Source organism: Festucalex cinctus, chromosome 10, assembly GCF_051991245.1.
Source record: "Festucalex cinctus isolate MCC-2025b chromosome 10, RoL_Fcin_1.0, whole genome shotgun sequence".
Classification (NCBI taxonomy): Eukaryota; Metazoa; Chordata; class Actinopteri; order Syngnathiformes; family Syngnathidae; genus Festucalex; species Festucalex cinctus.
Genome location: NC_135420.1, coordinates 10,393,849 through 10,406,081, shown reverse-complemented (window position 1 = coordinate 10,406,081; position 12,233 = coordinate 10,393,849). Strand labels below are relative to the sequence as shown.

At 40.3% G+C, this 12,233-nt stretch overlaps 1 protein-coding gene across 1 annotated transcript in view; it reads right to left on the bottom strand.

Moving 5' to 3' along the window:
- hmcn1 (hemicentin 1) overlaps nt 1–12,233 on the bottom strand; it is a 92,684-nt gene that overhangs the window by 18,276 nt on the left and 62,175 nt on the right. The window contains exons 57-80 of the mRNA XM_077533558.1: nt 11,726–11,822; nt 11,486–11,647; nt 11,275–11,388; nt 10,975–11,177; nt 9,975–10,056; nt 9,759–9,890; nt 9,100–9,249; nt 8,860–9,019; nt 8,649–8,773; nt 8,378–8,561; nt 7,512–7,609; nt 7,155–7,433; nt 6,875–7,071; nt 6,100–6,181; nt 5,814–5,950; nt 5,586–5,727; nt 5,130–5,274; nt 4,898–5,025; nt 4,659–4,815; nt 2,623–2,744; nt 2,357–2,521; nt 2,111–2,218; nt 1,896–2,033; nt 1,215–1,349 (exon numbers count right to left, since the gene is read on the bottom strand). Of these exons, the coding sequence (XP_077389684.1) occupies nt 1,215–1,349; nt 1,896–2,033; nt 2,111–2,218; nt 2,357–2,521; nt 2,623–2,744; nt 4,659–4,815; nt 4,898–5,025; nt 5,130–5,274; nt 5,586–5,727; nt 5,814–5,950; nt 6,100–6,181; nt 6,875–7,071; nt 7,155–7,433; nt 7,512–7,609; nt 8,378–8,561; nt 8,649–8,773; nt 8,860–9,019; nt 9,100–9,249; nt 9,759–9,890; nt 9,975–10,056; nt 10,975–11,177; nt 11,275–11,388; nt 11,486–11,647; nt 11,726–11,822 (3,442 nt within the window). The remainder of the gene's footprint in view (nt 1–1,214; nt 1,350–1,895; nt 2,034–2,110; nt 2,219–2,356; nt 2,522–2,622; nt 2,745–4,658; nt 4,816–4,897; nt 5,026–5,129; nt 5,275–5,585; nt 5,728–5,813; nt 5,951–6,099; nt 6,182–6,874; nt 7,072–7,154; nt 7,434–7,511; nt 7,610–8,377; nt 8,562–8,648; nt 8,774–8,859; nt 9,020–9,099; nt 9,250–9,758; nt 9,891–9,974; nt 10,057–10,974; nt 11,178–11,274; nt 11,389–11,485; nt 11,648–11,725; nt 11,823–12,233) is intronic.

The window sequence follows — 12,233 nt, the reverse complement described above, 5'->3', positions numbered from 1 at the left end:
TTTGGCATTTGGAGTTAAATGGAAAAGCAGGCGAGGTGACTCATTCGAGCCAAAAATCAAGCACGCAAAATTTGTCGCTATGGAGAGATGTCATCTGAAGGTGCTTTTCTATTGGCTGCTCCTTGATGACGTCACTTCTGTGTGACACACTTTCAAATGTCCTTATTCCGGTTAATATTGAAATAAATATACTTAAAATCACATTTTTTATTTATTTATTTATTATTTATTTTAAAATTAATTACCAAAGATGAACTATAATTACAGCAAACATGTCCTTTGTTTTAGTTTGTTAGTTTTGTAAACATTTTTGTAAAATGTAGTTTTAGTTTTAGTCCTCATTTTTTAAAAAGCATTTTCGTTTTTATATTATTTCATTCACGATTTTTTTTTTAAAGGGACATTCAGTGATCTCTTGCACCATCTAGTGGTGAACTAATTCATTCATTTAAAAAAAAAAAAACGACTTTTTATGTCAATAGTATGCGAAAAAAATATGTTGTACTGCATACACATCCATCCATCCATTTTCTAAACATATACATTTTTTAAATATATCTAATCGTAGGTCTACTTATCACTAATTATATTATATGGCTGTAGTCTCACCTTACTAGAGCTGCCATCTTCCTGCTACGAATGCCCAAAGAACAACTTTGCAAATGTAGTTAGCCCGGGTGGTATTGCATCGAGTGTAGGACCCAATGGGTTGACCGCAGCTTACCTTCCACAGCTGGGGCCTGCAGGTGGTCGTCACTAACTCCCGTGATTTGGGCCCGTCGCTCGTCACTTTCTGTTTGCCCTTGCAAGATTTTACTAGCTTTTTTTTGTTGTTGTTTTATTACAAGTAGCGCCTCCCGCTAGCCGCTCGTTATCTGCTCCGACTTATCCCGGCTCGCACGGACTTTCGCCGTCGCTCGCCGGGCTTCTCAACTGCTGCCAAGTCGCCGTCGCTCGCCGGGATGATCGTTTGCTCACGCAAAATCAGAATTGGTGGTAGGCTTGCAAAATATGGTCTCTCTGAGCCACCGTAGTCTTCTAATGCTATTCTTTGACCACTAGATGGCACTAGGGATCACTGAATGTCTAATTTAATTTGGTTATTTCGTTCTGTATTTGTTACTTACACTCTTCTATTTTTTTTCCACAGTTAAATGAATAAAGAAATAAATTTGTACATGTGTTTACAAAGAACTTGAGCTGCTGAAACTTACCTTGTACTCTGAGTTTGGTCTTTCCCAAAGCAGTACCCGCTGGGTTTTGAGCCACACATATATAAGTTCCAGAATTGGAGACGGACGCCTTGGTGATCTGAAGGCTTCCGTTAGGTAGCACTGTGAAACTTCCACCTATGGGAAAACATGAAACATTTCTTGACCAGGTGATCACACGTGATTAACTAATTTGCTCCCAATAACGTGTAAATATGTTTTTTTTATGTTTTAAGTGTCCCAAAGACGTATTTATACGTTTTTTTGTTTTTTTTTAATGCTAGAGCAAACATAAGGCTTTGATGCAGCCTCTCAACTGCAAAGAACGGTTGCAGAAATGGTAGTTATTACACAAACGGCCAGCAGATGTCAGCAGAGCAGGGGGCCTTACAATTTTAAATAGATTTGTGAAAACTGATGAAATTTAGCTCTCTTCTAATGCTAATTGCTGCAAAACGGAAACAGATAGAAACATACTTTTTTTCCTGATGAAAGAAGAGACTTTAATCTTTCTTTTGATAGGTCCCATGCTCTTATAGCAATAGGACACAATATTCTGTGGGCCTTTCAAAATCAGTCAAAATCTAGTAAAACTGCCGGGAGCGAACGGGATTGCTTCTGTGAACATGGCTGGGAGTGAATGAGTGAATGAGAGACACACAAATAGGTGAGGTGGTGGCGGACCTGTGGTATGTATGTTGATGCCCTCCTTCTGCCAAGTAATTGTCGGCCCAGGTGAGCCCGTGGCCTTGCAGGGCAGCACAATGGGATTATTGAGGATCACCTCCAGGGTGGATAGGTGGGAATGAATCACTGGAGGCTCTATGGAAATAGATGGAAAAGATGAACAAGCCATGTGATAAGATGCAAGCAAAGCTAATATGCTCAAAACATCTTACCCTGTACAGTGAGCTGCACGTGGCGATGAGTAACGCCTGCAGCATTCTTAGCTGTGCATGAATAGCGTCCTGCATGACTGAGCTCAGCTGAGCTTATTTCTACTTGACCTGAACACAGTGTCACATATCAATTCAGTCTGATTAAGCATTGCTTAATCACCATATATATATTCACCATATATTCATATAAGGGAAAATATGAAGACTGTTGCAAATGCATACCAACAAAACCATGACAACACTGACCTGTGTGCAAGATCCTGTATCCTTGCCCCTGCTTGAGCATCTTGATGCCATCTTTGCTCCAATGAATTGTGGGATCAGGGACGCCTGAGGCAGTACAGGCAATGACCACTGGGGACAATCTAGTTATTACGAGGTCTGTAGGTTCATCAGCTACTGATGGAGGGACTAGAAAGACAACAGCAGTTTTATGTCTACTTAAATTCACCCAACAATATTGTTCAGACGTTAATAAACATAAAGATGGAAGGAGTCATGATGCCACTCACCTTGGACGGTTAGATTGATGGATCTGGCATCTTCCCCTGCCTCGTTGGAGACAACACACTCATACAGAGCTGTGTCCTCCACTGAGGGTGCGATCACTACCAGAGAACCCGATGAGAGCAACCTACAAATGTCAAAACAGGAAGGAAATTTGGTATGCACGATTTTTTTTTCCGTTGAACCTATCTGCTGTTATTCTCTGAAAAACTTGGCTAGTCGCTGAAGGCCCTGTTTTATTTATTTAACTTATTATTAGTTGTCAAACGATTACTATACATTTGTTAACCAGATTAATTACATCTTAGAGTTTTGATTAATCGCTTCATTAAAAAGGCTTTTTAATCAACATTTTTTTCTTGCCAAATTTAAAGAGCACATGTTGTGTGTTCTTTCTACATTTAATTTCATGAGGATGTCTTCAAAAAAATTCTCCCCTTTTTCTAATCAGTTAATTACGTATTTGCATAATTTAAAATGGGGAAAAAATTACCCCAATAGTTTGACAAAAGCAAATATTCTGAATGTCATATGCAAACATTTATTTAAATAATTTTACTTCATGCATGTAGTTATGTTTATTGCTCAAACACAAGCAGTATTTGAGCATTAACGTAACAATCCGCTGTCAGCTAAAGGATCATCTGCGGACAAAATTAATAGTGTGATTAATATGCAGGGCGGCACGGTAGTCGAGTGGTTAGCACGTCCGCTTCCCAGTTCTAAGGTCTCCGGTTCGAGTCCAGGCTCGGACCTTCCTGGGTGGCGTTTGCATGTTCACCCCGTGCCCGCGTGGGTCTTCTCCGGGTACTCCGGTCTCCTCCCACATTCCAAAGACATGCATGGCAGGTTAATTGGGCGCTCCGAATTGTCCCTGCGTGTGAGTGTGGATGGTTATTCGTCTCTGTGTGCCCTGCGATTGGTTGGCAACCAGTCCAGGGTGTCCCCCGCCTACTGCCCAGAGCCAGCTGAGATAGGCGCCAGCAGCCCCCGCGACCCTTGTGAGGAATAAGCGGTCAAGAAAATGGATGGATTAATATGCATTAATACATGATTAATGTGATAATTTTTTTGTGATGAATTCAGGAGTTAACACTTTAACTTTGACATAACTACTTATTATTTATGTCATGGTTCGGGTTGGGTTTTGATTTGCTTTTTATTTTTGCTTTTGTCAGGGTTTGAGTTTTGAGTTGGTTTTATTTGAGTTTGTCATGTTCCTTTAAGTTTCTCTTATGATCTGTTATGTTCTGCTTTCCTTGTGTGTCTCCCATTGTCTCAGCAAGCATTGTACTGCCCACCTGTGTTTGCCTGACTTCCTCGTGTGCCAACCTATCAGCACCCTCTGCCACTTGTGTCTTGCCCAGCTGTGTCTCGTGTCAATTAGCGTGTGTGAATTTAGTCTCTTGTCTCCCTTCTGTCTGTGTTGACTCATTGTTGCTTTCCTCCTGTCATGCTGCCAGTTATTTGCCCCGTGTCTTGCTACGTTTGTCTTTTGTAGTTTGTGTTTGTTTTGTTTAATTAAACTTGTTTTGTTTTTTTTAAACTTCACCTCTACCTACTCGACCTGCATTTGGGTCCACAACCACACCTTAAACACGACAATTTAACTTGTATGTCAAGAAACTATCTATCCATCCATTTTCTTGACCGCTTACTCCTCACAAGGGTCGTCGGGGGGTGGAGCCTATCCCAGCTGGCTTCAAGCAGTAGGCAGGGTACACCCTGAACTGGTCGCCAGCCAATCAATCGCAGGTCAAGAAACTACTGCATGTTAAAGTTAATTAAGGGGCTTAATATAGTGCTTTGTCACCATCTGGTGGACGCTTTGGGAAATTATAAAATTGTTTTTAGGGGCTGTCAATTACAGATTTAGCCCTTATCCCTCTTGAATAGCAGGAGAACACCGTATTGTTCGAATGTAATTTGTAAAAAGCATCATCACATTGTATAGTATGTAATTTTTATTTTTATTTGGTAAGACTGGCCTTGGTTGAATTATCCAATAATAAAAGAGAGCGGTAGAAAAACCTGAATCAACCTGTACATATTCTGGTTCTGGTCAGTATTGATTGCTCGTCCGTTTTTCATCCAGATGACTGAAGGCTTGGGTATGCCGCTGGCCTCACAAGCGAGGGTTGTCTGAACGTTGACCGTAACCGTCACATTGGTGCGTCCTTCAAGAATAGAAGGAGGTACTGAAAAAACAGAGCATACAAAAATGTTTTAGTTTTTTGTTTACTAGCTTATTGATGATGTCTTTGCATGTTTATTTCACACCATATACTTCAAGGTCTACTCTCTTGCGTTGCGTCCCAGCCGAGTTTGTTGCCATACACAAATAGCGGCCGGTGTCGGTCACCTGTGCAGAGTGGATGTGTAACGAGCCATCATCCATAAACGTGTACCTGCACAGACATGAATGAAAAAGGAGCAAATTTTCATGAGGATTCAAAATGCAAAAATCACCACTTGAAGGGTAACTTTTGAGTTAGAGAAATTGTTTCTGTACCTGGGGTTATTTCCAGCCAATATGGCTCCATGTTTCCTCCATGTGACCCGAGGTGCTGGCACACCACTTACAATGCACTCAAGAACAGCTGGATTATTATTATGAACAGACATTGTCTGAGGGCCATCTTTGATTGTTGGGGGCACTGAAGGGACAAATTGTTATTCTTTTTGTTTTAAAGTCTTATGATACAGTTTCTTTGAATCATTCTTCTACTAATACATGACATCAACACGTTCTTCCAGGTGGCAAAAGGCAAAGCATTCTCCGATTGCACCGCAAGTAAACAAACCCTTACATGTCATTTGACAAAAGCAGAGCAATGTAGTGCCAGCGTCTACCACTGTTTCAGTTCACATTAGTTGGAGTCACTTGCGTTCTACCACCCGGAAGCATGCTGGCATGTCTTGTTTACAAACATTCTAAATTGGTCTATACGTTAATAACTACTTTTACCATTGACAATCAGGTTAAACTCGCGTGTGGTCTTGCCAACGATGTTACTGGCCACGCAGGTATACTGAGCCTTGTCACTCAGCCCAGCCATGTTGATTTGTAAATAGCGGCCCTCTGAGAGAACACGCACACGTGCAGACACCTACACAATGGTCAAAAGTCATTAACGCGCAGAACTCAGGAGAAGTCATTGCACCAAATGGAAAAAAAATGTCAGATTTTCTTGACCTGCAATGGTTGTCCATCTTTGAGCCAGCTTAGAGTTGGAGGTGGAACAGCATCAGACTTGCATTCCAGAGTCACCTGTCTGTTCTGCAGCACTGATACATCCTGAGGAGAACTCTCTCCTGCAATGTTAGGGGGGACTAATACAAAACAAACAAACAAACAAACAAACAAACAAACAAACAAACAAACAAACAAACAAACAAACAAAGCTAAGTTTAAACATTTGACAGCCCAATTGAAGGGTCACGGTACCATCATTTACACTGTATCATCCTTTTTTACTCACCATGCACTCGCACTAAGAATTCTTTGTCATCATCGCCCGCTGGACTGTTGGCTAAGCAGCTGTATCTGCCAGTATCCTCCAACTGAATTAACATTTGAACATATGTTTTATGTTATTAACTCATTTGCTTCCAAAAACATAGACACACGTTCTATTTTAAATGTATTGTGTCCCAAAGACGTATTTATAGGTTTTTATGCTTTCTTTATGTTAGAGCATACAGAAGGCTTTTATGCAGCCTCTCAACTGCAAAGAACGGTTGAAAAAAAAAAAAAGGTAGTTATTACACAGCAGGTGACAGCAGAGTATAAGAGATCAAACAGGCCATGTTGGAAAAAAAGCTCAAACTCACAATTCCAATTAGATTTGCGAATAATGATGAAACTTAGCTATATTCTAATGCTAATTGCTGCAAAACGGAAACAGATAGAAATATACTTTTTTTTCCCCGATGAAAGAAGAGACTTTAATCTTTCGTTAGGTTCCATGTTTTTATAGCACTAGAATGCAATATTCTGTGGGCCTTGCAAAATCAGTCAAAATCCAGTAAAACAGCTGGGAGAAAGAATTGCAATTTTTCTCAATCATGACATGCAGTAGATGTATGTAAAATCAGTCAAAATTCAGTAAAACAGCCGGGAGCAAAGGAGGTTGCTTCAGTGAAAATGGCTGGGAGTCAATGAGTTAAACACAGAACGTATTGTGGCATGTATGTTATGAATAGTTTAGACTGACCCAAGCAGATTGCTTGTTAAAGAAAAACAGAATTTGTGACCTGTGCTGAGGCCACGCGGAGAACTTTTCCTCCTTGAAGTAGTCGCAGGCTGTCTGTTTGTGGGAGTGGACGTCCATCCTTCAGCCACGTCAAGGAGGGTGGAGGAATTCCCGACGCATCGCATTGAAGCTCCAGTATATTATTAACCACCACAGAAACTTCTGTTGGTACACCAGATCCCTTGATTTGTGGAGGTTCTAAAAAGAAAAGTTCAGACCCATCACCACCACAAATCCAATGTTGGAGAGAGATGTTATGTGCTGCTCTGATTTCCACATACCAAGAACTTTCAAGTTAAAGTGACGGCTTGCTTGACCCGCTGTGTTGCTGGCGATACAGGTGTAGTGTCCCGTGTCGCTGACTTGAGCCTGGAGGAACTGCAGCGTAGTATTTTGGCTCAGTAGCCTCAGTTGGGTGTCATATGAGAGATGTTTCCCCTCTTTGAGCCAGGCCACAGATGGGGCTGGGGTCCCATCCGCTAAACAAATGAGGGAAGCCAGGTTTCCTTGAACTACAGTCACGGCCTCCGTGCTCCCGGCTCCATCCAAGACTGGGGGGACTGAGAGAAAAAAAATTGTTCACAGAATAAATCAAATCGAACAATGCGGTGTAAGACTATAAAACATGTCAGACTCACCATTCACATGAAGGTTGTAATGTCTGTTGTCAACTCCTGCTCTATTTGATGCGACGCAGGTGTAGGTGCCACCATCAGACACTTGGGTGCGTGTAATCCTGGTTGGCACATCAACATGTAAGAATACTGATGCAGTCTGAATTTTTGCAGAAAAATGAAAAATAGGCCTCACACTGTTCCAAGAACAATGTGGGATTTAGTAAAGTACCAATGGATGTCTGTATGACAACTCCACAGAATATTCATACATCTACTGCATGTCATGATTGAGAAAAATTGCAATTCTTTCTCCCAGCTGTTTTACTGGATTTTGACTGATTTTGCAAGGCCCACAAAATATTGTGTTCTATTGCTATAAAAACATGGAACCTACCAAAAGAAATATTAGAGTCTTTTCTTTCTTCAGGAAAAAAAAAATATATTACTACCTGTTTCTGTTTTGCAGCAATTAGAATATAGCTAAGTTTCATCATTATTCACAAATCTGTTTAAAACGGTGGGGAAAAGAGCTTTTTGCAACAAGATCCTGATTGATCTCTTATATTCTGCTGCCACCTGCTGGCCATTTTGGTAATTACTACCATTGCTTCAAACATTCTCTTCAGTTCAGATGCTGCATCAAACCTTCTGCATGCTCCAGCATAAAAAAAAAAAAAAACGTATACATGCATCTTTGGGAGCATGGTAATATTTAAAATACAAGGTATATATACGTTATTGGGAGTTAATAATTGACTTTGATTCACCAATATATTCATACTTTTTTAGGGATGGGCAAGGATCAATAGTAGGTATCGGCATCGGCATATTTAAAATGATCTGTTGTTTTTTTCTTTGTTTTTCGTTGTTTTTGTCGACAAACTTACCGGAGCACCTGGCCAGCAGAGAGAAGACGAATGTGTGAAGACACAGGAAGGGGAAGGCCATTTCTGAGCCAATTAAGCTGTGGCGGAGGAGATCCTGTTGCCACACACTCGATGTTGACCGAGTTTTCGAGAATTGTGGTCAGTTCCTCGACTTTTTGAATGTTGCTCTCAATCACAGGAGGCACTGAGGGAGGAAGTGGAGATATAGGTGATCAACAGAAAAGCAAGTCCATTTGGACCAAGTAGCATTCAATTTTTGTACTTGACCAACCATATATATTCAAATTGAATATCCTGTCTTCTTCTCCTGCACTGTTGGAGGCTACGCAGGTGTACTTGCCACTGTCAGATGTTTGGGTCGCAGTCACGGTGAGAATGCTGCCATCTGGACTGATCCTAAGCAACCCCACGTTAATATCATAAGCATAGCATAGAAGCGATATCAATACAGTATGGAGTATATTTTTTCTGGAGCGATGTACCTGAAGTCCTTATTTCCCACATTGTTGATGACTTGTCCATCTTTTAACCACTGGATGGTTGGCGTCGGGGAACCCTGGACATGACATTCCAGCTGTATGCTTTCATTTAGCAGGACCCCGATCTCATTGGGTAACTCTGAATCGATGATACTAGGGGGGACTTAAGAGATTATTGTTAGTGTTAGATCGAGTCAAGTGGATGCACAATTAACAACAATTAACGTCCAAGCCCCAATTTACCTTGTATGGTGAGATGGTATTTTTTCTGCGCTTTGCCTAACACATTGAAGGCCAAGCAAGTATAAGTGCCACTGTCAGACATTTGTGACCGTGCAATCTGAAGCTTGCTGCCTCCGGAGAAGATGTGCATCTCCAAAGAAACTGAGCTCGCTAAACAAATCACAGTCATGTCATTCAAAGTTCTTTTTCTAAACAACCTAAAAGCCTGTTTAACTCATTCACTGCCTTTGACAAGTATACTTGTCAATTGTATTTTTTAGAGCGGTGCTAAATGGGGGCGAATCTGAGCATGCTCCACTGTAAATATCAAACTTGGAAACAATTTTACTGATGCCCAACCACCGGTAGATGACATCATTGCCCCATTTTATAGGAAATAAACACAGTTTCAGAGTCCATGGGAGAAATGGCTGTATTTTGGCAAACCTACATTTTTCTGCTGTCAATTATAAAAGAACGGGACGGGACAAAAAGTAGGGAGTCTATTCTGTTATTTGGTAGATTCGGTTTATATATAATTATTGAATGTAATATAACGTGAGTATTGGAAATGTAAACATTTTCTATAATGACTGGCAGTGAATGAGTTAAACATGAACCTGCTTATTCACAAATATATAAAACAAGGTTCCTGAATTTCTTCGCAAGGTCATGTTTACCTATTGGTTGTCCATTCTTCAGCCACGTGAGATTGGGAGGAGGGATTCCTGTAGCATCACACGCAAAGGTGACTGGGTTACTGATGGTTTCCACAACCTTTTCCTCAGCTGGGCCATCAATACGAGGAGGAACTACAAGTGACAGCAAAATAAGTGTTTATGGGAGAATATGCCAAGTAATGCATATCAAATAAATGATCATCTGAACCTGAATACCGTAAATATTCAGATGGAAGTTCTTGTCCATCTGACCAGCAACATTAGTGGCCTTGCATACATATTGCCCAGTATCAGAAACCTGAAAATAAAATGACAATAATTAGGAAAATGTAAAAATTAATATTCTAATGCAATTACATTTATGTTTTTATATATTAATTTTAAAAGTGAAGTCAACCCAAACCAATAATATATTCTATGCACCCCCACTAAAGTCTAAATGTGGTATTCGTTTGTGGAATATGAAATAAGTAGGGAAATCCACTCATTTCGATCCATCTCAGTGGGCGGCCATTTTACCACTTGCATGTCGACTGAAAATGACATCACAGTTGCTCAGGGCTCCCGTAATAACCAATCACTGAGATGAGCTTGCAAATGTCACATGACCAAACTCAGAAAACAGGTGAATCGTGACGTGATTGGTCGTGACCTGAGCAACAAGTGGTAAAATGACCACCCCCTGAGATGGATATGTGGATAGGTGGATTTTGCTGCTTAATTCATATTCCACAAAAGCAATATTAATCAGAATATCATGTTTACTGTATTCTTCGGCTTTTGGCGCACCACGAGACTTAGCATTGTTTCGGTGCTGTGTCTGCTGTATTTTCTGTTATGAATTTGATGTTTGTTTATTTTCTTACCTACTTCTTGTTATTAATAATTTATTGATGTAAATTGTATTTGGTTACTTGCAGTTTGTTTTGTTCTTTTACTTATCTTTACTGCATGACTGATTTCTGTTCCATGTACAGCACTTTGAATACAGCAATTCTTGTTTTAAAGTCCTCTATAAATAAAGTTGAGTTGAGTAGTCGGGCGACATACAACATATTGTCAACTTAAAAAAACTATTTGTAGCATAACAAATGTAATGTTTCCAAACAGACAGGAAGATGCTTCAGCCAGCAAAGAAACAGGTTAAAAAAAGACACACAACTTGACAAATGATTAAAGATGTTCAAAACGACAAAAGAACAAAAATGAGTCTCACCTCTGAGGCTCTGATCTGAAGCATCTGCCCCCCAGCCAGAATGTGCAAGTTGACAGACTCTGTCAACATCCTTCCATTCTTGTACCAGGTGATGGTGGGAGGAGGCACTGCATTGGATTCACACTCCAGAGTCACTGACTCACCCGCCAGCACATTCACAACCATGGGAGAATCCCCATTATTATCCCGGATACTTGGAGGAACTGAGAGGCCGAGGAGAGTGAAGCATTTTTACTCTCATATTTGATGCTTTCTTTCTTACAGTCAGTGTACTATACCGTACATAGAGGGAGGACTAACCAAAAACTGTGAGGTAGATGCTCTTGTAAGCCTCTCCTGCTGCATTCATGGCAACACAACTGTACTTTCCGCCATCTGATACTTTTGTTTTCATGATTTGTAAAGTACGACCACCTGCAAGCACAAATTAAGCTGCTCAAAGTTAAGAATCCACGTAATGAACTATTACAGACTAGTGTAGTATTTCTCCATGACGTGAAATTTAACCTACCCGGCATGATGAGTGTATTAGTGTTGGCCTGAATTGGACCCCTGTCATTGAACCAACTCAATGTAGGAGGGGGGAAACCAATGGCTTCACATGACAAGGACACAAAGTTGTTCACCACGACTGTCACATTTTCGTGATTCAGGCCTAAAATAGTAGGAGGGACTAAAAGAAGAAAGAGAGTGACATAAGAGTTACAAAACTAATGGAAGACATCTACAGTTTTCATTTTCTTTGTCTTACCATGCACATTGAGATTAAAAGATTTTTCAACACTTCCAGCCACATTGTCAGCTACGCATACGTAGCGTCCTGTGTCAGACACTTGAGCTGTCAACACCTGGCGGTTCATACACAAACACAGAGCACATGGTATTAGATGGAAGCATTAATTAGACGCCGACGCTTACAAATAAAATGGAGTACACAATTTTTGTTGAGTTAGGTTTGGGTGCAGAATCCAAAAATGATCTCATCTCTAATCAGCTCTTCTTACTACAGTTTTACTACAGCTAATTAGCAGATTTTTTTTTTTTTTTTAGAAGTTTATCTGGAGGATAAACTGTGAAGAAGAAAAACTTGACGTGCTCGGCAAAAACTGACTGCATTGTTATAATCAGCATGACAATTTTAATTTTAATCAGCATAAAAATCTAACTCAACAGAATTAAAAAACAAAAAAAAGTTCCCTATTATTATTACTAGGCATGTCAGGTGATTAAAATTTTAATAGTAATTAATCACACTACTT